General features: G+C 44.6%; 1 protein-coding gene across 1 annotated transcript; it reads right to left on the minus strand.

Annotated features, from left to right (window-relative positions):
- Window positions 1-741: 741 nt before the first annotated feature.
- Window positions 742-23,409, minus strand: LOC147615726 (histone-lysine N-methyltransferase ASHH3-like). Its single transcript, XM_086778306.1, has 16 exons — window positions 23,129-23,409; window positions 22,289-23,004; window positions 21,821-22,153; window positions 20,443-20,590; window positions 20,102-20,213; window positions 19,765-19,864; window positions 19,515-19,593; window positions 19,193-19,364; window positions 14,914-14,994; window positions 14,599-14,794; window positions 14,407-14,464; window positions 14,239-14,326; window positions 1,679-1,730; window positions 1,499-1,579; window positions 1,338-1,387; window positions 742-1,193 (listed from the first exon to the last, which is right to left on the minus strand). Exons 2-16 carry the CDS (start codon window positions 22,475-22,477, stop codon window positions 1,151-1,153), a joined length of 1,782 nt encoding a protein of 593 aa, XP_086634432.1. The 5' UTR covers window positions 22,478-23,004; window positions 23,129-23,409; the 3' UTR covers window positions 742-1,150.
- Window positions 23,410-23,925: the final 516 nt, after the last annotated feature.

Consider the following 23,925-nt stretch of genomic DNA (forward strand, 5'->3'; position numbering starts at 1 on the left):
ATGGAGAAGAGTGACGACAACCACTATAACTTCATGAAAATGCACTAAGACATAACTTAAGCGTATTTAATTACGATGAAAAAAAAAACTTTTCAAAATACTAAGTTTGCTTCAAGATATATTCATGAAATATAGTTACATAATTACATATGTTCGAAATATTATGTACTTGTTTTCTCACTTCATAGAGTACTAGCTTTTCACATTTATGAATTTTCAGTCGCAATGGTTGAAGTTACGTAGAATTTAAACACATTAGAATAAAATAAGCATTGAATCTCTTTAGAAAATATTAAAAAAGGTGAATTTAGATGTTACACATACAGTGGCATTATATCATTTCTGATCTCGAAGGAAAATTTGAAATTGCAACATATCAAAGCAATTCTGTGTGAAAATATACATGCTACCCCTTGTCATACGAAGCATGTTTTACCCTCATCTTCTAGAACGGGTCCTTTTGATTCACTCTTCATCATCACTGCTGCTTGCACAATGAAGCAGCAACCCAGGGGTACCAAGTGCATCGAATTAGCAATGCTACAACCACACAGTACGATGATGTGTAAGTTGTATTTATATATGTATTTAAGTAGGGAAAGGAGGCAACATGCTCATAGGCTGCTTTATGCACCATCCTCAAGGCAAAATCCCATCCATGATACAAAACGCTTCATGGGCAATCTTCACGAGACTAAAAAAACCAGCTATGCAATTTTTATTAAGACAATGTACAAGAAATGATGACAATATGGCATTGATTGTGCCATGTTCTTAAAATCTGTTTTGAATCAAGTAATGGCAGGGTACAAAAAGGTGTGCATACATGACAAGCTGTTCCTTTCTCACTTTTTACCTGATTTCTTTGTGTGTTTAAGTCTCGCCAAGTGTGTTACATAAAAGCTTGAAATGAATTAGTGTTACAGAAAAAAATATTCACTCCACTCCCAGAATCCCATGGTATATAACAGTTCTCGTCAAATGTCTGCCTTGTGCTAATCTCTCCCTCTCTCTCGTTGGCTCTCAAAAGTCCTTAAAAACCCCGATGATATTAACTGAGGTTAAAGGGAAGCCTTGATCTTCTATTATACAGCCTCTTTTGTTGGTCCAAATAGATAAACAAATATGCTGCCTTCCCCTGGCATTGAACTTAGGCATCTATGGTCATATCTCTGCTTGATGCAAGAGTATAGCTGCAAGCAGTTTCAGACCATATCATCAAACACAAATCTTGTATTTCACCAACTAATCAATGGACAAAAGCCAACTAATCATGGCAAAATCGAACTAGTGAGTGAACAAAATCCATGGTCCAGAACTAGAACCCAGGAAGATACCTCTCTTCAGAAGTGTAAGCGTCTATTGAATCATCTGGCCTTCTCTTCCGCTGATCAAGTTCACAAGTTTGAATACCCAAAAAAAAAAAAAAAAAAGAGATGAAAAAAGCAAGCAACACGTGCACAGAGGTGCTCAAAAGAATAGTTCAATGACCGCATACCAGTGGCATAACAGGTTTTTCCAGTTCCCATGTCTCCTTGTCCATGTGAAGAACCTCCGAATCGCCATCATCATATTGAATCTGAATCACCATTACAAAACATGGTCACTATATATATAGTAAGAACAGCTGAAGTACCGAAGTACAAAGGAACCATTGTCCACAGTCATAAAAATCAACCTTGTGTGTACCATTGAGGTCGTCAAACTCAATGATCTTCCCACTGTAAAACCTGCCACATAAATTAATTCCGAATGATTAGTCTTATTTGTAGCTTTCACAGACTAGCGTATTTCTATTGATGCACTGCAGATGTGCCACATTGTAAGGCTGTTGATTATCTCCCACCTGGAGTTCGGCTATGATGCTGGGCCCTCTACTACCATGATCCTATGTAGCACACTGCCAATGTCGTCCTTCCCATAGTGCTTCGCCCATAATTAACCCCCATGGACAGCATTGGGCAGTTAACCAGCGAAACAAGTGTGCCCTTGTCAGGGTGAACGCTGCTTCGAAGGCGCTTCCAAAACTGTTGCATGGCATGCCCTGTTTAACCTGAGTAGAGAGCTGATGAAACTAGACCTCACACATCAGCCGAGTTAAAGAAGGGGTATTTGGGATGAACAGGTCATGCACGGTCACACCCTATTGAAGCCACTTGTAGGGCGCTGATGAAGCTAGGTCTCACACCTCAGGTGTGTCAAGGAAGGGGTATCTGGGATGAGTGGGTTGCGCAGGAGGGTCTCACCAGCACCACTCGCTTGGGTCCTACTGCACTCCACTCACTGGTACATTCTCCCATATCAAAAGTCCTCCAACCACCTTGATTCTCTGTACTAGGGTGCAGAGACCCTCCTCTCGGTGGCCAGAGCAGGTGGCCCCCATCAAAGACAGGTCGTTATGGCCACCATTGACCCAGAAAGGGATGCCAGCCACAGAGGCAATGGTGAGGCAAGAATCCGTTCTGACTACACCCAAGGAAAAGCATCTGCAACGTCAAGAAGGTGATCATAGCTCCACACAGCATAGTTACCAGGACTAGAAATGGGAAACAAAAACAGTGGGCATGTGAAACTCGCGGTGCCCGAGGGACTAGGGCCTTTGACACACTTGTTGATACCATCAATGCATATTAAAACATTAAAACATGGCCACAGCCTTAACACATATCCATCATCACTTTGCATAAAACATAAAAGCTGGACAAAACATCCACAAATGCTGAAAGTGGACCGCATAGAGGCCGGAATGGGCCGACCCCCCCTTGGAGTATTTTATTACCCAAGGAGAATAATATCAAAGCTTAAAGCTTTGAGGGCCTTACTCTCCCCAAGGGAGATGCCGGATTATCCATATACAACCATCGTTGGGCCAAACACATGGGCTATCATCAAAAGAAGCCCCTAAATACCATGAATGTGTGTAAACCACCTCTTCCCGCAAGGGTACTGATCTCCCCCATCACCACGGGTCTTCAAGATGCCATATGTGAAAGACTCAGCTGAGGCAAATAATATACCATATACATCACCATGAACAAGTTGGGCAACACCATGGACAACCAAAACAAGTCAAGACAATACCAATAGAGTTGGTTTCAAGAGTGTGATTCTTTGTATTCTAGGATAATCCCCCATTCCCAAAGCTTGTTCTTTCCGAATATTTGAACGTGCTAGAGTCCACCAGACCCCTTTCATACTGGGAAATATCTAGGCTGCTGACATCTTCCCGGCCTTTTTAAACAGTTGACCGCAACTGTGATAACTCTATTGCAGAAAAGCAAGGTTGTCCTGATCCAAAAGGATGAGCCTGGATCCAGTCAAGTAGAGTCCTCAAATAAAGGCCATCCAGCCATAAAGAGCGACTTTATACCAGTTAACTCCCAAGTGGATATCTATCATACTCTGCAGAGAAAGAGCTAGGCTCAAGTCGCATGTCAAAGTTACTGATCATATCAATACTCACTGATCACATCAGTGAAGGATAACATTGATTATGGAGCCTCTCAAAGTATTACCCAGTCTCACCACGCAAGCCTTGCCTAAGTGGAACTCTCATATCAATATCCAGTCTCACAACCATATACCCAAGCCACTTCGCAAGGGAAATAGTATAACAAATACTGTAGATATAGCCAAGGTATGAGAAAGATATCTGAGTCAAAACAAATCCACTGCATAAAACAACTCCACTTGGCCATATAGAGAATCCTTCATAATAAAAATTCATTTGGATAGAACATTCTTCCAATAGAACAATGCATAATATATATAAAATAACACTTTAGGATTTGGCTTTAAGCCCTTGTGATAACACTTTAGGATTTGGCTTTAAGCCCTTGTGATAACATTAATCCTGCATAGACATGCACAAGAAAAATAGCTAAAAAGATTATTCATTAATGGCTGGTCACACCACTTGGGATACAATATCTTGGGTTTTATCTAAACCCATGTAGACATCCTTCCCAACTTCTTGAAAGTTTTCCGCAATTGTAAGCTTCAAGCCATATATCCAAGATATATGCATGTCCCATCAAGTGGGCGAGACAAGACAATCTCAAAAATCCAATATGACTGAAAGAATCCATGTCTCAAATAAATGCGCGAGACTAAATAAGTCTTCATAATACCAATATCAAAATCATGTCCCAAAAATAAATGGACAAGACAAAACAGTCTCATAAGTCCAGATATCATAATCATGTCTCTGTGTCCATACTCCAAGTCGAATCCATCTCCAAAGAGCAGTTACTCGTTCCTCGCCCCCCATTGTCACGTCAAACGCATGCTACTCTCCACTGGCTTCCATGCTTACACATGCAAAGACCAGGCCGAGAAATAGAAGACCAATTCACCATGCGCGCGGATATAGAACATCCACTGGATCTGAGCACAGATGTCAAGTCCCCAGCATACCAGATTCTAGCCTACTAATACTTGGCGTGGACATAGTCCGCTCCCAACAAGGTGTCAGTTCCACATGACCCTGTCAGAATGCGCAGCGGAGATGATGACCAAATCTGGGAACACGAGCAAACGCAATGCAGAAAAACAGCACAAGAGAGGGAGAGAGATAGAGGTGTGTAACTCTGCTCTATATACACAAAGAAGATCCCGAATGATGCAATGAGTGGGGGGCCATGGGGCCATTTTATATGGCCCCATATGAGCAGTCGACCAGCATTATGGACAGCCGACAGCCTCACGACCAAGTCCTCTCCAGTCGGCCAGCCCAGAACTGGTCCACGACCTGCAAGAACTTCAGTCGGCCAGCTCCAGTGAATCAGCCCTCACACGTGTGGAGTCGGCCAGCAGTAAAGAGAAGCAGGACCCATAGGCTATAACACCTAGACTACTCAGGACAGCCTCCCACATCTGGTAAAAATAGGGAAAAAATATGGAGTGGGGAAAAATGAGAAAACACCTAGTACGAGCGAGCACACCCACAACAAAGACCCTGGTGTATATGTATAGACAGGAGATGACTTCTAACACCCCCTCTCAGCTCGCTGTGAAACCAACCACAGGGAGCTGGGGTGCCACCTGAGCAAAGCCTGAGATAGCGACTTCGTGAGTGAGAGGTCCACCGTACTGTCCTCCGTCGAACAGAACTCTAGCAAGATGTCATTAGCAACGAACTGTTCACGAGCAAAGTGCCTCTGGATGACCGTGGGTTCCTCCAGTAGAAGCCCAATCCTGCCATGCAACCTCTGCAATCTTACCACCTCACAAGCAGCCCGATACTCTGCCTCTGTCGATGACAAGGCAAAAGATGACTGCCTCTTACTGCTCCGTAAAACTACTCATGGGCTTGAAGTAGATCTCCTTGTGTCCGGATCTCCTCCCCAATCTGAGTCACTCCAACCGTGGAGTCGGACTCCGTCCATCAATCCCCCTCCTGTGTAAAAGAGCCCATGATCCTTCGCATGCCACAGAAACCACAAGATACGCAATCCTGCCTCCCAAAGAGTCATCTGCAACCATGAGCTCAACTGCCTCATCAGGAAGCTCCCGTCCAATCCGGTATCCATCAACCAAATCAATGGACCATTCTACTTCCGAGTCAAAGAGACATCACACTACTCACAAGGATCAACACCTGTTACGGTGAAAAGCCAAGTCCTGGAAACTTGCTGAACACCACGCAAGGATCAACCACCCTCTCTGAATCCGGAACCACAAAGCCTAGAGAATCCACCTCCTTCTGCAAGTAATCAACTGCCACCTGCTTGGCTTTTCGAGAGGTCCCCCGAGAGGTCCCCTTGGAAAGAACATTTACATGAGTTTCTTTGTTCCGAATACTACGCGACATCAGAGCATAAGTTACCTGTTCAATTTCCTTTGACTGACGAACACAAGAACCACCAACATCAGTACTGGAAAGTTCCTGCTAATTGCTGCGATCAACTGTCAAGCTATCCACCATCTGGTCTGGGAAAGCCTGCACCTGCAGCGTATCCACACTTAAGTGGCCACTACCAGACTGCCACTCATCACAGAACTGAGGACGTGGGAGGGAGAGTGCTGAGAGCTTGTAAACTCCATTCTCCACTCCGCCTTCCCAAACTACCTGGCCTATTGCTTTGTCTCGGAAAGCAACAAAATGTTCATCAAACTCCACCCGTACGCCAGTCTTGCAAACCTGATGCACTGTCAACAGATGAAAACCAAGTGACGGAACATACAACACCTGGGAGGAATGCTTCCCCTCTCTGCCATCGGGAACTATCTCCAACCTGCCCTCACTGTGAACTGGAATAGTGGATGTATCCCAATAAGAATGTGACCAAAATACCTGCAGAGATTCTGTAAATTTGAACGAAAAGGAGTCATGTGCCTGGAAGCACCACTGTCTAGAATCCACTCCCGAGTATCCGTTGCAGAGAGTCCTCCAACCTCCTCCCTACCTAAAGAAAATGAAACATCGGTGTCCATCACCTCCAAGTGCACAAAAGCCGGAGTCTTCATGATTGCTGCGCCGAGGAATCTTCACCCTTCTCAGTCTTCCGCTTGGGACATTGCCTCCAATAGTGGCCTTTCTCACCACAACAATCATTATAGGTCTTCTCTACCTTTAGTTTCTCGCGGTCAGCGTCGCTTTGCCCGAGTTACGGCCTTTCGACCGTTGGCCAGTTAAGGCCTCCGAACCTCCGCCTTGTGGTGGGTTCGTGAATCGTTCCTCTTGGTCCAAGACCATGGGCACAAGCTCCTCCCACGTGATGGTGCTGAGCCTGCCACTGGTAATCAAAGACGAGTAAAATGCTGAGTACTGAGAGAGCAAATGCAACAACAGCAACGTTATGGCCATGTCCTCCGATGATATCTCCTTCCCAACCTGGAGAAACTTCCTGCTGAAGAGTATACAGCTTGTTAATATTCTCCCGCATCATCGACGACTTTGTAGGGCTCATAACCCGCATCTGTACTTCCAAAGGAATCCTCTTTATGGGCGATACCCTGTTGTAAAGAGAAGCCAAATGCTGCCATATACCTCTGGCCAGCGTCATATGCTTTACATGATTGATTACCTGTGGTGTGCAGTTGAGGAAGATAAATGAACGGACCCTGGCGTTGACACGATCCCACAATTGTGCCTGTGGCTCCCGGTCCTTTCAAGTTGACGATAACTCCCCTTCCTCTACTTCCGGCCGTGGAACCCCAACAACGATGAAATCAGCAAGGTCGTAAGACTCCAGAACAGATTCCATCATAACCTTCCATATGCCGTAGTTGTTCCCGTCCAATTGACGGTCCACCGGGAACGTGGGGAGTGTAGGGATCTTCACATGCCTCTCGGCCATCTCTAACAAATCTGCCATTGCGGGGATGTAATCTGAAAAAAGGGTGGGTGGCTGGGAACAAAGAAGAACTTACGCCTGCAAGTGGCTGTCCAAGAAATTAGCCCGCCGTTCTCTTGCTTCTCCTCTTCCCAAACAATCCCGTACAGTCCACCAATCAGCAACACAACAATCCCCCTCTTGCTCACACAAATCCCAAGAACTATCAAGAGCCTACGGCTCTGATACCATGTCAGAATGTGCAGTGGAGAAGATGATGACCAAATTTGGGAACACGAGAGCAAACGCAATGCAGAAAAACAGCACAAGAGAGGGAGAGAGATAAAGGCGTGTAGCTCTGCTCTATATACACAAAGAAGATCCCGAATGATGCAATGAGTGGGGGGCCATTTTATATGGCCCCATATGAGCAGTCGGCAAGCATTATGGACAGCCAACAGCCTCGCGACCAGGTCCTCTCCAGTCAGCCAGTCCAAAAATGGTCCATGACCTGCAGCAACTTCAGTCGACCAGCTCCAGTGAATCAGCCCTCACACGTGTGGAGTCGGCCAATAGTAAAGAGAAGCAAGACCCATACGCTAACACCTGGACTACTCAGGACAGCCTCCCACATCTAGTAAAAATAGGAAAAAAATATGGAGTGGGGGAAAAAATGAGAAAACACCTAATACTAGCGGGCACACCCAAAACAGAGGCCCTGGTGTATATGGACAGGAGATGACTTCTAACAGACCCTTGGCGTAGACATAAGTCTCCTCCCAACCAGGCGTCATGTCCACTCTACCACTTGCACTCCGTATTGGTACTCTAACCACACACCTTGAAGGAGAGGTGGGCTCAAGTGTGAAACAAAAGATGAGAATCATTCACAGGCATAGATATCCTAGTGCTCCATAACTACACATAGTTTATCGGCATTTTGGCCACCAATAGTTTTACAGACATTTCGGCCAACAATAGGAATCCTCGATCCAGATAGCCATGAGTTCCATAAGTCCAATGCATCCCAAATAAAAGGAGGTAAAAACATAATCCATTCCATAAAAGGGAGCCATAAAGAATGTTTCCCTCAAACCATCTCAAGGCAAACAACAACACACTTCTCCTTGCATGATGGCTATAAAAGGGTTAGTAAACATCAAGAACACTTCATAGTAAATAGCAAAAGCACCAACTTTGCAAACTCAAAGTATACTTAGCTTTTCTTTGCCAAGTTGGTTATGAAGCCAAAAGAAATATCTCATCACCATATCCTTAAGATATCCCAAGATATATCCATAAACATCAAGAACACTTCATAGTAAATAGCAAAAGCACCAACTTTGCAAACTCAAAGTATACTTAGCTTTTCTTTGCCAAGTTGGTTATGAAGCCAAAAGAAATATCTCATCACCATATCCTTAAGATATCCCAAGATATATCCAGATAGCTTGCCTATAAGCTTGATAATATAATCCACAATATCCATATAGAAAGTGTGCTAAACACATGCACTTAAAGCCAACTTCATACTTCCAATATAAAACTTTGTGAACTCATAAATCCTTACATCAACAAGCTGTCTATTGCTCATGCTCATGCTCTTGCTTCATAGGCTATGAAGCGACTGGCTATGCTTAACAGCAATGATGTAAGTGTGGTCCCTACTTGAGATCTTTTCTCTTTCTTATTGATAGAGAGAAGCCTCCGCTTCCAAGAAAGCCTACGCTCTGATACTAATGAAACTCGTGGTGCCCAAAGGACTAGGACCTTTGACACTTGTTGATACCATCAATACATATTAAAACATTAAAACATGGCCACAGCCTTAACACATATCCATCATCACTTTGCATAAAACATAAAAGCTGGACAAAATATCCACAAATGCTGAAAGTGGAGCTTACACATGTAACACCGCATAGAGGCCGGAATGGACCGACCCCCCCCCCCCTTTTGAGTATTTTATTACCCAAGTACAAGCTTTGAGAATAATATCATGTACAAGCTTTGAGGGCCTTGCTCTCCCCAAGGGAGATGCCGGATTATCCATATACAACCATCGTTGGGCCAAACACATGGGCTATCATCAAAAGAAGCCCCTAAATACCATGAATGTGTGTAAACCACCTCTTCCCGCAAGGGTACTGATCTCCCCCATCACCACGGGTCTTCAAGATGACATATGTGAAAGACTCAGCTGAGGCAAATAATATACCATATACATCACCATGAACAAGTTGGGCAACACCATGGACAACCAAAACAAGTCAAGACAATACCAATAGAGCTGGTACGGCAGCTACAGAATCTGAAACAGTAGGTACACCCTCCACTCAGCCGGTACAACATGTACAATGGCTGGGACAACCAAAACAAGTCAAGACAATACCAATAGAGCTGGTACGACAGCTACAGAATCTGAAACAGTAGGTACACCATAGTGACATGGGACGGGGGGAACGGACCCTAGGGACGGGGAACGCCTGGGACGGGGGCGGGACGTCCGCGGGACGGAGGGACGGGGACGGCAGCCAGACAGCGAAACGAGGACGCCGGGAACGCGTTCCGGGAACGGCGTTCCCTGTCCGTACGGGGACGGTCAAACTGACCGTTGGCGGCAGTTTTTGACCGTTGGCGGGGCTTCAACGGCTGTCTCTCCTCGCCGTTTGGTGATGCGCAACTCCTCCTCAAGGCTCAAGCTCTCCCACATGGCTCCCCATCTTCTATATAAGAGACCTCCATGCTCTCCTCAAGCCATCTCCTCTCCAAGCTCTCCCTCTCCAAGACCCAAGGCTCAAGGCTCAAGCTCTCCCTCTCCAAGCTCTCCTTCTCCAACATCCAAGCTCTCCCTCTCCAAGCTCACCCTCTTCAAGCTCTCCTTCCCCAACATCCAAGCTCTCCCTCTCCAAGCTCACCCTCTCCATTGTCCAAGCTCTCCTTCTCCAACATCTCCATCCCAATTCTCCATCTTGACTCTTTCTCAAGCTCTACCATCCATCTCAAGCTCTACTCTAGTCTCTATCACTATGGCATCCTCTTCTCAAACCCCTTCCTCTCCTCAACCCGGGTCCGCCGCCGCCTCCACCACTTCAACACCTGCTCCATCACGAAGAAGGAGGCCCGCCGTACATCGATGGAATTGGTGGGATGAGGTAGAGTGCTCGCAATACGGTCAAGGGGGTGGTTCAAGACCATGGGTATGTAAGCTTTGCGGCTACAAGCGAACCGGCGGTGCCCACAAAGTGCGTGCTCACTTCTTGCATGAGCCCGGCAACGAAGTGCAATTTTGCAAGGAGGTTTCGGCCGAGAAGAAGAAGGAGCTCCTTGAAAAGCTTGTGGTTTATGAGGCGGCCGAGTTGGCAAAACGCAATCCTCAAGTGGCCGTCGACCCCACATCCTTTGTGAGGACATCAACGCCGCATGTACCTCGTTCATCAAGAGAGGCATTCGCTTCCCGGGGACGCCAAAGTACTCTTGATGAGAATTGGAACCCTCAATTGAAAGAGAAGGTGGACATGGCGGTGGCACGATTCTTCTTTCATGACCACATAGCATTTCGGGCGGCACGGTAAGTCCTTGGCACTATGCTCATGTACTATTCAAAATTCAAATATCATGCTCTAAACTTTAAAGACTAAAACTTAAAAGACTAAATGATGGTAAAAATCTGAATTTTGTTTGTGTTTTGCATATGGTGTTTTGGATAGATCTCCATACTTTCGGGCCATGTGCAAATTGATAGCGGAGTATGGACCCTCTTATGTTCCCCCCTCTTCGGAGACCATCCGCACCTCTCTCCTTGACAAGGAGAAGGCAAGCGTGGAGGTGGCGGCCAACCACATGAAAGAGCAATGGGCTGAAAATGGTGTTACCCTCGTCGTTGATGGGTGGAGTGACACTAGAAAGCGCTCCATCCATGGAGTTGTTGCCTACTCACGAGGGGAGACATACTTTGTCGACTCCCATGATGCTTCCGGGACGGGGAAGAGTGCCGAGATACTTGCTGCGGAGTGGGCAACAACACTAGAGACGGTGGGGGCGGAGAATGTCATTGCCATATGTGCGGATGGAGAACCGGCAAATAGGGCGGCGGGGACAATTCTCCAAGCAACTTATCCTCGCATCACCGTGTGCTTTTGCATGGCCCATTGCCTCAACAACCTTATCAAAGACATAGGGGCCTTGGATTGGGTTGCACCTGTCACTGAGGGTGCCAACAAAATAGTGACCTTTGTCCTCAACCATCACAAGGTGCAGCACGAGTTTTCCAAGAAGTCAAGCCTCTCTCTTCTTAAGTATTCCGAGACGAGGTTTGCATTCAACTTTCTCATGCTAGGCCGCTTGTGTACATGTAGCGGGGCATTGAGGGGACTCTTCCTCAGTGATGAGTTTGCACGCACTTCAGAGGCTTCCACGACGGTCGGCAAATTTTGCAGGGAAAGGACGGATGATGCGGCAATTGTGGGAGGAGGCCAAGGCGCTTGTGGAGATGGTGCAACCGATTATTGATCTCCTTAGGGTGGTGGATTCCACTCAACCATGCATTGGCAAAGTGTACGAGGCAATGGATCGCATGACAGAGAAGCTAAAAGCAATGTTCAAAGTCAAGCCTCACTATAAACAGGTCAAATCCCTATGTTTGAAAAGGTGGCAAGCCTACCACTCTCCCCTCCATGCTGCTGCCTACATTGTTGATCCTGAGTTTCAAGGCAAAGGGCAACACAAGGACAAAGAGGTGAGCAAAGGCCTTCGACAAACCTTGGATCGCCTTTACACTAGTGAGGAGGATCGCCGCACAATCAAGGACCAATTGCAGATTTATAGAGAGAAGCGGGGGGCTTTTGGTTTGGCAGATGCACAGGCGGACCGCTTCAAGGTAGGGTCTGCACTTTGGTGGGAGGATTATGGTGCGGAAACTCCAAAGTTGCAGGAATTTGTTGTGCGCGTACTCTCACAAGCTTGCAGTAGCAGTTGCCTAGAGCAACTCTGGTCAGTTTATAGCCACATTGCCTCTAAGAAGAGGAACCGCCTTGGTGTACAGCGTGCAAATGATTTGGTGTTTGTCAGTGCCAACTTGCGAATGCTTTGCAAAGGCTTGACAAAGAAGGCAGATCCTTTCACCGAATGGGAGCAGGCACAGCAGGACCCACATCTCTCTGATCAGCAGAGGGGCGAGATTTTAGAGGAGCTTGAGATTGTGCCCGAGGCATTGTCCCCCCCACCTCCCCCTCCCCTCCCACTTGAGGACCAGCCTATGGAGGACTTCACCGAGGAGGTCACGATTGATCTTCACCCTTTTCAGCCTCTTGCCTAGTCTCTTGAGTCTTGTATCTTGGCACTTAGTCATTTTGCCTTGAGTGTACACCCTCCTTGGGCCTTTCATTATGCCATTTGGCATTTTTGTTTAGATTGATCATTGTACACTCACTTTTGTTTATCACGCCATCGGCGCCCCATTATAGTTTTTTGCTAATACGACTATGCATTTCTCCTCTTTTTGGTGCAATTTTGTGCTTAATGTCTTGGTTTCTAAGTGTAAATCAAGTGTGTTAAAAAAAATTGCAAAAAAACAATCGTTTTCAGATTGCCGTTTTTTCCACCGTCCCCGGGACGGCCTTTTGCCCCGTTCCCGTCCCGTTCCCCGTCCCATGTTTCTATGAGGTACACCCTCCACTCAGCCGGTACAACATGTACAATGGCTGGTACAACAGCTACAATGACTGATACAATAGGTATAGCAAGTACAAGGACTTTGTACAGTCAGTATAGTGGTTGGTACAACCGGTACAGTGGCTGGAACAACAGGTACAACAAGTACAAGGGCTGATACAACCAGTACAGTGGCTCGTATAGCAAGTACAAGGGTTGGTACAACAAGTACACTTGCTAGAAATCATAATAAAATGATTAAATATCCTTGCCTTCAGTATTTCATCGTGATGGAAGCCTCCAAAACAATCCCCAACAGCCGGTATTCTTCATGGGCAGTCTTCAAGAGAGAGAGAAAGAGAGTAGCCATCATTAGGGCAGCATGTAATGGTGGTAAAGGCTGGTGTGCATCAAGAGAGCCTCCTTCAAATGAAGAGAGAGGGCTCCAATTTATAGATTTGGGCCTCCCATGAGCTAAAATGACAAGTGTGAGGCCACTTGTCTTTCTTTGATCCACTTTCTTGACAAGTGTGAGACCACTTGTCTTACTTTGATCCACTTTCTTACCACATGTCCCAATCTAAGAGATGGGTTCTCCCATAATCTTTATCTCTAAAAATATCTTGACTGGTAGCCCATTTGTCATAGTTACTTTGATAACTCTTGGTATCTGCTCAATTCCAAACGTAATGACGCAAACAAAATTTCCATCGAAGTCGAACTAAAAATAGTAACTTCCTAAATTTTAGGAGTGTGATCCTTTGTATTCTAGGATAATCCCCCATTCCCAAAGCTTGTTCTTTCCGAATATTTGAATGTGCTAGAATCCACAAGAGACCCCTTTCATATTGGGAAATGTCTAGTGACAGCATGTAAGGAAGCAAGAACAGCAGAGTAACGATGCGAAAAAGTTTGTGAAATGACACCTAAGCAAAGAAATAAACAGGACACGTGGAAGGGAAACAAGAAACAACATGGTCAAGAAATGGAGATTCCCCTAAACCCCCCAAGACATGTAAGAGCACATGCCCGGCTAGTAACTTGAGGATTGACAAACCAGATCAAAGGCTGCCGCTACTGCCCAGAAAGAGGCCAATCTTAGAAAGAGAAGACAACATAGACTTTAGGTGGGAACATAAGTCTTCGCCTGTCTGCAACCTCCCTAGGGCTATGTGCAGGTTGGGATCAGTTTCACACAAATGAATGCACGTGCTTTGTTAAGCCTACAAGAACAAAATACAGCTGCACAGGCTTTATAAAAGAGTATGACAGAACAAAAACAGCAGGCAAGGCTCATAAATAGCCTTACTTTTGATCAAGAGGCCACCATATTCGAACTCGAAGCCCCACACAAGTGATCGTGGAGGACCTTTCTTTTGCTGTTGAACAAACTATGGCTGTCCAAAAAAACTTTAGTAAATCAGCATAATTAAGACTTGATCCAAACTGCAGAGCTTACAACATGCACAAATGTTACCTCCAGAATCACTGACTGTACAAAACTTGGTCTTTCTCTGGCGGAAAAATTGATCAATCTGCAAGAAAAAGTAATATACAAAATCACAAAGCCCACAAGTCGATGTACCATATCCTCCTAGGACCAAGGACAGCTGGGCACAACATGGACAAGAAGAATGGACCTAATTTAGAAATAGAACCAAAGCCTTACAGAGTTGTAGCCACGTTCCACGTGAAAACCACACGGCTTGGATCTTTTGGCCGTCCTTGACATAAGAACCTCCCTTGCAACTATCTGTAAGGCCACAGTGGCAGAAATCTTTTGCTTACTCGGTTTGCGTCCAAGCTTGCCTCGACATGCTGAAGCACCACAAAAGCAATCTTGCTCTTGGCCGAATGGGATGAATCTGTTCAACACCCCACCCCCCACCCCCCCCCCAAAAAAAAAGGCAGCATATAAGTTAATGCAGAGGCCTATCATTCATGTCATTAAATATCATGCCAAAAACAACACTCAACATCTTACTGGTAATCATATGAGATGGCTTCACCCTCTGGTATATCAGATATCGCAAACACGCCAATCCTTATTTCTTCATCAATCTGCCTGATTAACAGATTCAAAAAATATATATCTTATTACACCACCCACACATATCTCATGATCTCTTATCATGCCACCCACACATATCTCACAATCATGATCACCAACAAAAGATTATTCCATCTAAACCTTTTTGGGGGGAAAAAAGTATGATTTGAAGGCCTTTAGCGGTTTTTCCCACGTCTTTATTTGGCCCTTTACCCTAGATGCTTCACAAATTACTCATAGGCCCACTCATCCATGTAAAATCTATCAATCCTAGCATGTGAATCTCATCTTAAGTGCAAACAAAAGTTCCTTCCATGCAGCCATTTTAGAGGGGTGGATAAGTCCTGTCTTGCCTCTCTGTTGTCTAATGGTTGACATAGAGATGGAAAGAGAGGTTTCAGAGACAGTAACACACAAGCTGGATAGCCCAACACGTAAATGGCAAGAGAAGTCATATGGTTGAAAGGCATTGTGTCAAGATAAGAGAAGAGATAATAAATAACACGAGCTTGACACCAACCTTCTCTTGAAGGGAAAGCACTGAGGCTAAACCAAATACTGAAGAAGCATCAAGAAGTCATAGGATTGTGTAGTAGGGAGTAGACCAAGACAAAGTGGAGTTAGTGAAAGACAAAGCACGAGTAGGAGTGTTGGATGTAGAAGAGTTGTTGGAGACAACACATGTTCTCCTGCTATTTATCATTGGGGGTTCCCCGTGCAACGATCAACCACAGCCTCTTAGCTACAGTGGTTTCTCATGAAACCCCCGGATCAGTTATAGCAAAACTGCAACCCTTGCAATCAAAGGCTGATTCAGGAATACATTTTTACTTTCAACCATGAGAAAGAAAGAAGTGACGAGAACGTAGCTTTGTCCATGCGTCACACACTCAAGTGAGTCAACTCAACTTGAAAGAAACCTTTGCTCAACATTAACTCGCGAACATGTTTGAAATGGAGCACAATATACCGGTTGAATAAATTAATCCCTACTACACAAAGGATAGGACCGACACACCCACCCCTCCCGCCCACCCCCCAGACAGCGGAGGGGCTAAAGGCTCAGCTCATTGCACTGAATGGAGCATAATATACCGGTTGAATAAATTAAGAAACTAATCCCTACTACACAAAGGATAGGACCGACACACCCACCCCTCCCGCCCACTCCCCGGACAGCGGAGGGGCTAAAGGCTCAGCTCATTGCACTGAATGACTGAATTGAACCAAGTTTAATCTTCCATATACATTCGTGGCTCAAGAAACAGAGAGAACAAGGAACTGCCAACTGGACCTACTGTGGTAAGAATATCATGAGCCTCTTCTAAAAGCACACACTCATCCCCATGTTGCATTTCATGTTTACCACGTTCCCCACATAAACCCCATTCTGATATGGCAGCAGCTGAAACCACAACCCCAGACTTGATGCAAGTGTGTTATAAGTCACTGCTTCATCACCATGGGCACGAAATGGTGCTTTTGGTGGTCCATGCCACCCACCTTTCATATGATGCTTTATGAGTGTTATCTTAGGCCAAAGAATTTTTCTTGCCCTACCTGGCAGCCCCACTGATGAGAAGCTGCAACAACCTGGCTCTATCAGGCCCCCACGTCTTATGTCCTACGCTCATGATGTTCTGAGGGTTCTTCTGGCTGCAACTCAGTGTGCCTCTCAATCAAAAGGGTGTGGACATATATGTCAGGCTCTATCAGCCCCAATGTCTTATGTCCTACACTCGTGATGTTCTGAAGGTTCTACTGGCTGCAACTCAGTGTGCCTCTCGATGAAAAGAGGGTGTGAACATATATATATGGCCAACTCCCCCCCCCCCCCCCCCCTCTTCAAAAAAGACTAGCAAAGCACAAAATTTACCTTGCACACTTGGTGCATGCACAAAAAGAGAGAAGACTTCTGAAAGTGCCATGAGCTGGTCAAACCAAGGGTGCCATGTGACCATGGTTACATGGAACAGCACCAATGGCACCACAAATGGAAAGAACCAGAATTGGCAAAAAGTAGGGGAGAAGAGAACACTCCTTCAACCAAAACACCTTCATTTTGAGTCTTGACCCATTTCCAATTGCCCACACCCACATCCTTAAAACCTTGATGTTCACCATGGAACAATCATTACGCCCAATAGATACTTATTAACTCCTGTTCTTGAGTCTTATTCACACCAAGAACACTCTCTCTCTCTCTCTCTCTCTCTCTCTCTCTCTCTCTCTCTCTGCTGTTTGTTTGTTTGTTTGTTTGTTTGTTTATACATATTGATATGTATATGTATATGAATAAATTCTTCTTTTGTTCATACCAAACTGCCATAGCACTTACCTCGTTTTGTGGGGAGCATCTGCCTTGGCAATAAAGTCTGGACAAGCTCTTCACTACAAAAATGCCTGGTACTCTTTCTCTCTCTCTCTCTCTCTTTGTTTTTGTTTGTTTGTTTGTTTATACATATTTATATGTATATGAATATGAATATGTATTCTTCGTTTGTTCATACCAAACTGCCATAGCACTTACCTCAGTTTGTGGGGAGCATCTGCCTTGGCAATAAAGTCTGGACCAGCTCTTCACTACAAAAATGACACAGGCCTGGTACTCCGCCTTGAACATAGGCATGGAAGTGCGACAGATATCCTTGATGGCACTTACCTCGTTTTGTGGGGAGCATCTGCCTTGGCAATAAAGTCTGGACAAGCTCTTCACTACAAAAATGACACAGGCCTGGTACTCTTTCTCTCTCTCTCTCTCTTTGTTTTTGTTTGTTTGTTTGTTTATACATATTGATATGTATATGTATATGAATATATTCTTCTTTTGTTCATACCAAACTGCCATAGCACTTACCTCGTTTTGTGGGGAGCATCTGCCTTGGCAATAAAGTCTGGACAAGCTCTTCACTACAAAAATGACACAGGCCTGGTACTCTTTCGCTCTCTCTCTCTTTGTTTTTGTTTGTTTGTTTGTTTATACATATTTATATGTATATGAATATGAATATGTATTCTTCGTTTGTTCATACCAAACTGCCATAGCACTTACCTCATTTTGTGGGGAGCATCTGCCTTGGCAATAAAGTCTTGACCAGCTCTTCACTACAAAAATGACACAGGCCTGGTACTCCGCCTTGAACATAGGCATGGAAGTGCGACAGATATCCTTGATGCTGTGTGACTTGACACCTCAGGAATCCCGCTGGCAAATTTAGCGGGCATGCTGACGAGACTGTAGAGGGGGTCATCCGCCTTCGATGCCCTCCATATCATCCTCCAATCAGCCAACCTATCCACCTAATCCCTCTACGAAAACCTGTGCAACCAGCTCCACCTCAGGCATGCCCCCACCCAATTCCAGCTAAGCCCACTCTTGCTCAAGCCCTTTCATAGAGTATCCTGCATAGCTGTCCACACATGCAATCCTCCTCCATCTCCCTCGTTGCTCCATCACTAATATCACCAGCCCTCCATGGAACTCCTGCAGAAGATGGCTCTGATAACATACAATCACACCATGCACTCCATGGAAGTCCTGCTCAACCTCAACTTCACCTCCTTGAATTTTTCCATCTCTTAGAGAACTCTTATGCTTTATAACCCTCATCCTCAAGTGCTCTTCACACCATGAAAGACACCCTTTAATTTACACAAACACACACACACACACACACATATAAAAGACGTGTGTAAACTAAAGGGTGTTCTCCATGAGGGACACCCTTTAGTTTACATACGTGTGTAAATTAAAGGGTGTCTTTCATAGAAGTATGTGTGTGCATGTGTGTGATTTTTATCTGCAAGATAATCAGACTTCAGTAAAAATATAGTCCAAATAAACGAAATCTGCGACCGTGTTCTGTACTAAGGCCCAGGTTTTGAGACAACCCACAATATCAATGACAACAAATGGAAGGCTGCTCAAATACAAGCACAATTTCCTCTCTCCTTGGCTGTTACAATGATGCTCTTTATATTTCCACACGTTCAGCTGCATGAGTTACCACTGAATGTCATGCACACACAACACCCCAAAGCTGCAATATTGCCTCGGCCTTCAAAAGTTATTGAAGGTTGATTAGCCACAAGATCGCACATGGAAAAAGACGAGATTCGGAAATGAATGTAGCGCGAAAAGCTATTTCTGAGAACATATGATCACAGACGAAACAGCATCACAAAAACATGATAACTAATGCTCAGCCGTTACCATTTTTGGATTTGGGTGTTGGGACAGCAGCTGTGATTGATAAATCGTGACACATTGCCCTTGAAGGTCGCATCGATCACCATCTCACGATTGATTTCGCACATGTAGAAGTTGCTCTCCCCACGCTCTTTCATACCCCACAATCTCTCCTCACATGTTTTATCATCAATGACTGTTCATCACCATGACAGCAGAGCACCATGTCCCTTTCAAAAATTAGGGAATTGTCTGAATGAACAGCGGATGCAAACCACTGTCCATATGCATTACCTCTTCCCTTACAAGTTCTTCACCATGAGAAAGCACAATTTATAGTAATCACCTTCACCAACGTATTCAATCAGGAAATCTCCTGCCTTGATTTGCTCAGCTGCTATTAGACCCCATCCGCATTTCTCTGTCTAGAAAATGGCACGAAATTTTGCAGATTAGCACCAAAACTTTCCAGAAAATTGCCATAGTTACAAAATATCAACAAATCAATTTCGAGGAATGTCAAACCTGACACAAATTACATCAAAATATGAACTTTTGGATATTAAATCGAAGCATACATCAGGGGTTTGTATCACCTTTACAAGCTGCAGCTTTCGTCCTGGTCGCTTTTGGAACGGAAGATTCATACACGATGCTCCACAACCACAACTGGCCGAGCAGCTGTATTGCAGCATGCTGAACACATTCATTTGTTTTAGATAAGGTGTCAATATTGATTGCAAAAGCATGCAGACAGAAAAACTTTATTTGCCAACAATGTGGCAACACTTTCTCTGTTGTAGCACATTGTGCCAGGATTGATTTAAAGTAAGACTCAGAAAACCAGGTATAAACATTGCAGACACTCTGATTTTAAGAAGCTTGCAAAGTGATCACCATATCAATCCAGTTGAGATGTAAGAACATCATTACCTGCAAATGCAGTCTCGTTCACAAGATTCCCTTGAACCGCCTGCACGAGCACATGCACATTGCATGTACTCCTCCTCTGGACGCCTCTTCGGCTTCTTCACTAGATGGATGTCTGAATAAAAATCAAGGTAGTAAACAACATACTGCTTTACAGTTACATGCATGCATCTATGTATACCTGTATGTATGTATGCATGCATCTATGTATGTGTGTATGTATGTATGTTTGGAATGTATGTACGCGCATATGTATACATTTGTGTATGCATCCATGTGCATATTTAAAAATATGGAGTATACACTCTAAACTACATAAAAATGTATTTGAAAATCAAGGATACTGCGGCGTATATGAACATATGGTTGAGGCCTCCTCTTTAATTTCCTCACGAAATCGTGAAATACTCGTGGAACTTCAAATTCACAAAAATGGTTTGGGACCGGTAATGTTTGAAAAAGACAAGCCGGATTCTGAATTTCCTTGGCACCCTGAAAAAACCATGAGCAAACCAAATCAAGCAAGGCATGACTAACACAAACAATTGCATCACAAAGAAAATCTACAGATCAAGCACACACATACATACATACACGCACATGCGTTGTTTGCATCACAAAGAAAATCTACAGATCAAGCATATACATACATACATACGCATACACGCGCGTGCCACACACGCACACACATGGACATGCATTAGTGTACGCATACATACAGATCAAGCATGCATGTACGCAAATACATACAACCCAATCTCTTCATAAAATCAGCCCCATCCCTTAACAAAATCTTCCATTACACATTGCCATGCGATAGAAGGTTTGTTGATTCCAGTGCAGCCACAATTTGGGCACTTACTTCAACCAATTTCTACACAAGTTGCTTGGCAGTGTCAGATCGTGCACACGCCACATGCACCCTCAGGGAAGAATTAGTTGCTGAACCCTATTCACCGCCAGCTCATGTCAACAAGAAAAAAGCAAGCAGACACAGCTCAGCCTATCACAGTTGGCAACTCGGTCAACACTCATCAGCTCTACCATGGGACATCACGCTACAACATATCTTGGGTCATATAAAGTGCCCACTTCAGACCAGCTTGAATTGGAAACAGGCTGGGTGTGATGAAAAGCAGACAAGACCATTCTTGTCAACCCTAGAAGAACATCTCCAAAAGACACTCAGGTTAAGCACACCTCAATACAACAAAACTGAAGAAAACACAGGTAGGGGCCCTTGCCTAGAATACCAGAGAGTGTGTTCAATACAGATGCTGGATTTGAGATGACAATGCAGATTGAGGCCACACCAAAAAATGTGAGTGCCACACAGGCCACCACAGGACGCAGTAACAACCATGCAGCCACAGCAATGAAGATAGCATTGCAATAGGCAATATGAATAAAAGAGGAACACACAGCAATGCGAATCAAAAAGCAGAGACAGAGAAGGGTCGAAGAAGCCTGATAAGCAATCATGTGGGTGGTGATTTACAGAGTCTCAAACCTCAAAGAAGACAGCAAATTATCCAATGACAACAAACAGACCACAGTTTATGTTTGATCCGAGGTTTTTCCTTCATTTTGCCACTCATTAGAGACCTATAATAATCTAAGATTTGACAATACTCTCTGACAAGGATAGTCACAAACAATACACACAAGTTGACAAAGTTGATTCCTGTGCTAAAGCTGAGGGCACAAGGAGCCGCTGCATACTTGAAGTTGGCATTTCCAAGAGTCATCGTGTCTCCAGCAAATCATAAAGCCAGGAATGTCTTCTAGTAACCGTGAGCCATCAGGACAGCAATTTTCATGGTAAGCCATAGGACACTCAAGGCATCGGAACAGCTTCCATTGGCCACTGTTTCTTCTGCTCCCACAAGCATTACATATGTGGTGAGGACAGAGTAGTCCTATTTTAGATTGGGGTACTCGTTCCCATCTCGCTGTACACTGTTGATGGTAAAATTTTTTGCAGGATTTGTGCAGGCACTTCGACATGCTCTCATCATTAGCGACGCCAATTTTCTTGCATTCAAAACACCGCACCTATGCCAAAGACAGAAGGAAAATTTCAGTTAGATGGATATTTATGTGTAAAAACATCTCTGATTGATCAGCAACACACAAGTATGGAGCTTCCATGGGGTATTCATCTTGTATTAAGACAGCTTAGCAACACACCTTGTTGTCTTTGCACTCATTGCATAACCACAAATCCTCTTCTGGCAAATTGTTGAGATTCAAACAGTGCAGGTGAAAGCCCTGTCCACACTGCTCACAACAGATCAGCTCTCCAAAATCTTGGCAAATTGCACATATGTAAGAGCAACCGTCATCTTCTGCAATACCCGCCTGCTCTTTTGAAACCATACTGCTGACTCCACAATAACAGTGGTGCACAATTGGTGCCAATGCCAGTCACCTTTTCGGTATTCTCACTGTAAGGTTTGCATGCTCGTATCTACTAGAATTCAACCACAGGCTTGTAAGTATCCTCGTGGAGGCATGAAGTGAAATGTGTCTGATATCTCAAATGGATTCAAGAAATTCCCTGTTGATCTTCAGGAAGTAGTAATTACTGTGGGAGCTCACTTTGTTTTTCCACAGGAGAGGCTGAAAAAGAGAGAGCCCACAAGCTCAAGAAAGGCTTACATGTCCCCTGTCTCGGATCCATAAACAGGCTTCTCCGAGCTTCATGTGACCTTGTAAAGCTTTCATAAAGAAAAGTGGGCTACGAGACTTCAGCCTTTGCACCTTGCAATGCAATTCTCTGCTAGAGATTTGGGTTTCCAAGTAGAAATTAGGGTTTCCAACAATCTGCTATAAGTTAGGGTTTCCTATAATATGGGTTTCCAGTACTCTGGTTGAGATTGCAAGAAACTAGGGTTTCCGATACCCTGCTACGAAAACAGATAGATTAGGGTTTGCTAGAATTTATCCGCATGGATCGAGATTACAAATCTGGAGAACACAAAGAAAGCAAAGACGGTGTAAAAACTGTTGGAAGTGGAAGGCATGTACCAGTTTCGAGGAGCGACCTTCTGTGAAAGAATCGGAAAAGCTGATGATGAAGCAGAAGAAGAAGCGGTGGGCATGGCGCTTTCTGGTCGGGACAATTGGGTGGCCTTTTCTTCCCCTTTTCTGTTCTGCGCTCCTTCGCTCCGACCCACGAGAGGAATTTTGAAGGGAAAAGAGGCGGGAGCGCAGCAAGGGGCTCAAATTTGTCGTGGGCGTTTGTCAACACAAGGGCTAGTGCAGGGAGAAGAGGCAGAGAGTGAGGGAGACAGAGAAAAGGGACCCAAAGTGAACGTTGCGCACCCCTCAAATATTCACACACCTTCATTTCACACCATCCGTTACTTTTTCACATTTGGGCGGGCGGGTAGGCTTCTTTTGTCCCTCGCCCAAGTCATTTGGCTTGCTTGGACCATAGGAAACAAATAGCTGTGCTTAGAAAATCCATAGAATAATCTCATGGATTTTGATGTTTCTAAATTCCCTTCCAACCTCAAATAAATAGTTGTGCTCAAGAAAATCTTATGGATTTTGATGTTTCTAAAATCTCCTTCCAACCTGAAATAAATAATTGTGCTCAGAAAATCGATAGAAAAATCTTATGGATTTTGATCTCCTTTCGTGCAAGGGGGGGCAAGAGAGATTTCGATCATGTGTGCTACTCAATTGACTATAGGCGTGCACTCTTCTTTCTCCTCTTGCTAGATTAGGGTTTTAATGGAGAAAGAGAGAAAGATCTCACTTGACTAGCCTCTACCCCACTAGACAAAGACCTCGCCTAAAATACAGTGGCCCATTAGAAC

Source organism: Cibotium barometz, chromosome 39 (assembly GCF_041138505.1).
Source record: "Cibotium barometz isolate CiBa-2024 chromosome 39, ASM4113850v1, whole genome shotgun sequence".
Taxonomy (NCBI): Eukaryota; Viridiplantae; Streptophyta; class Polypodiopsida; order Cyatheales; family Cibotiaceae; genus Cibotium; species Cibotium barometz.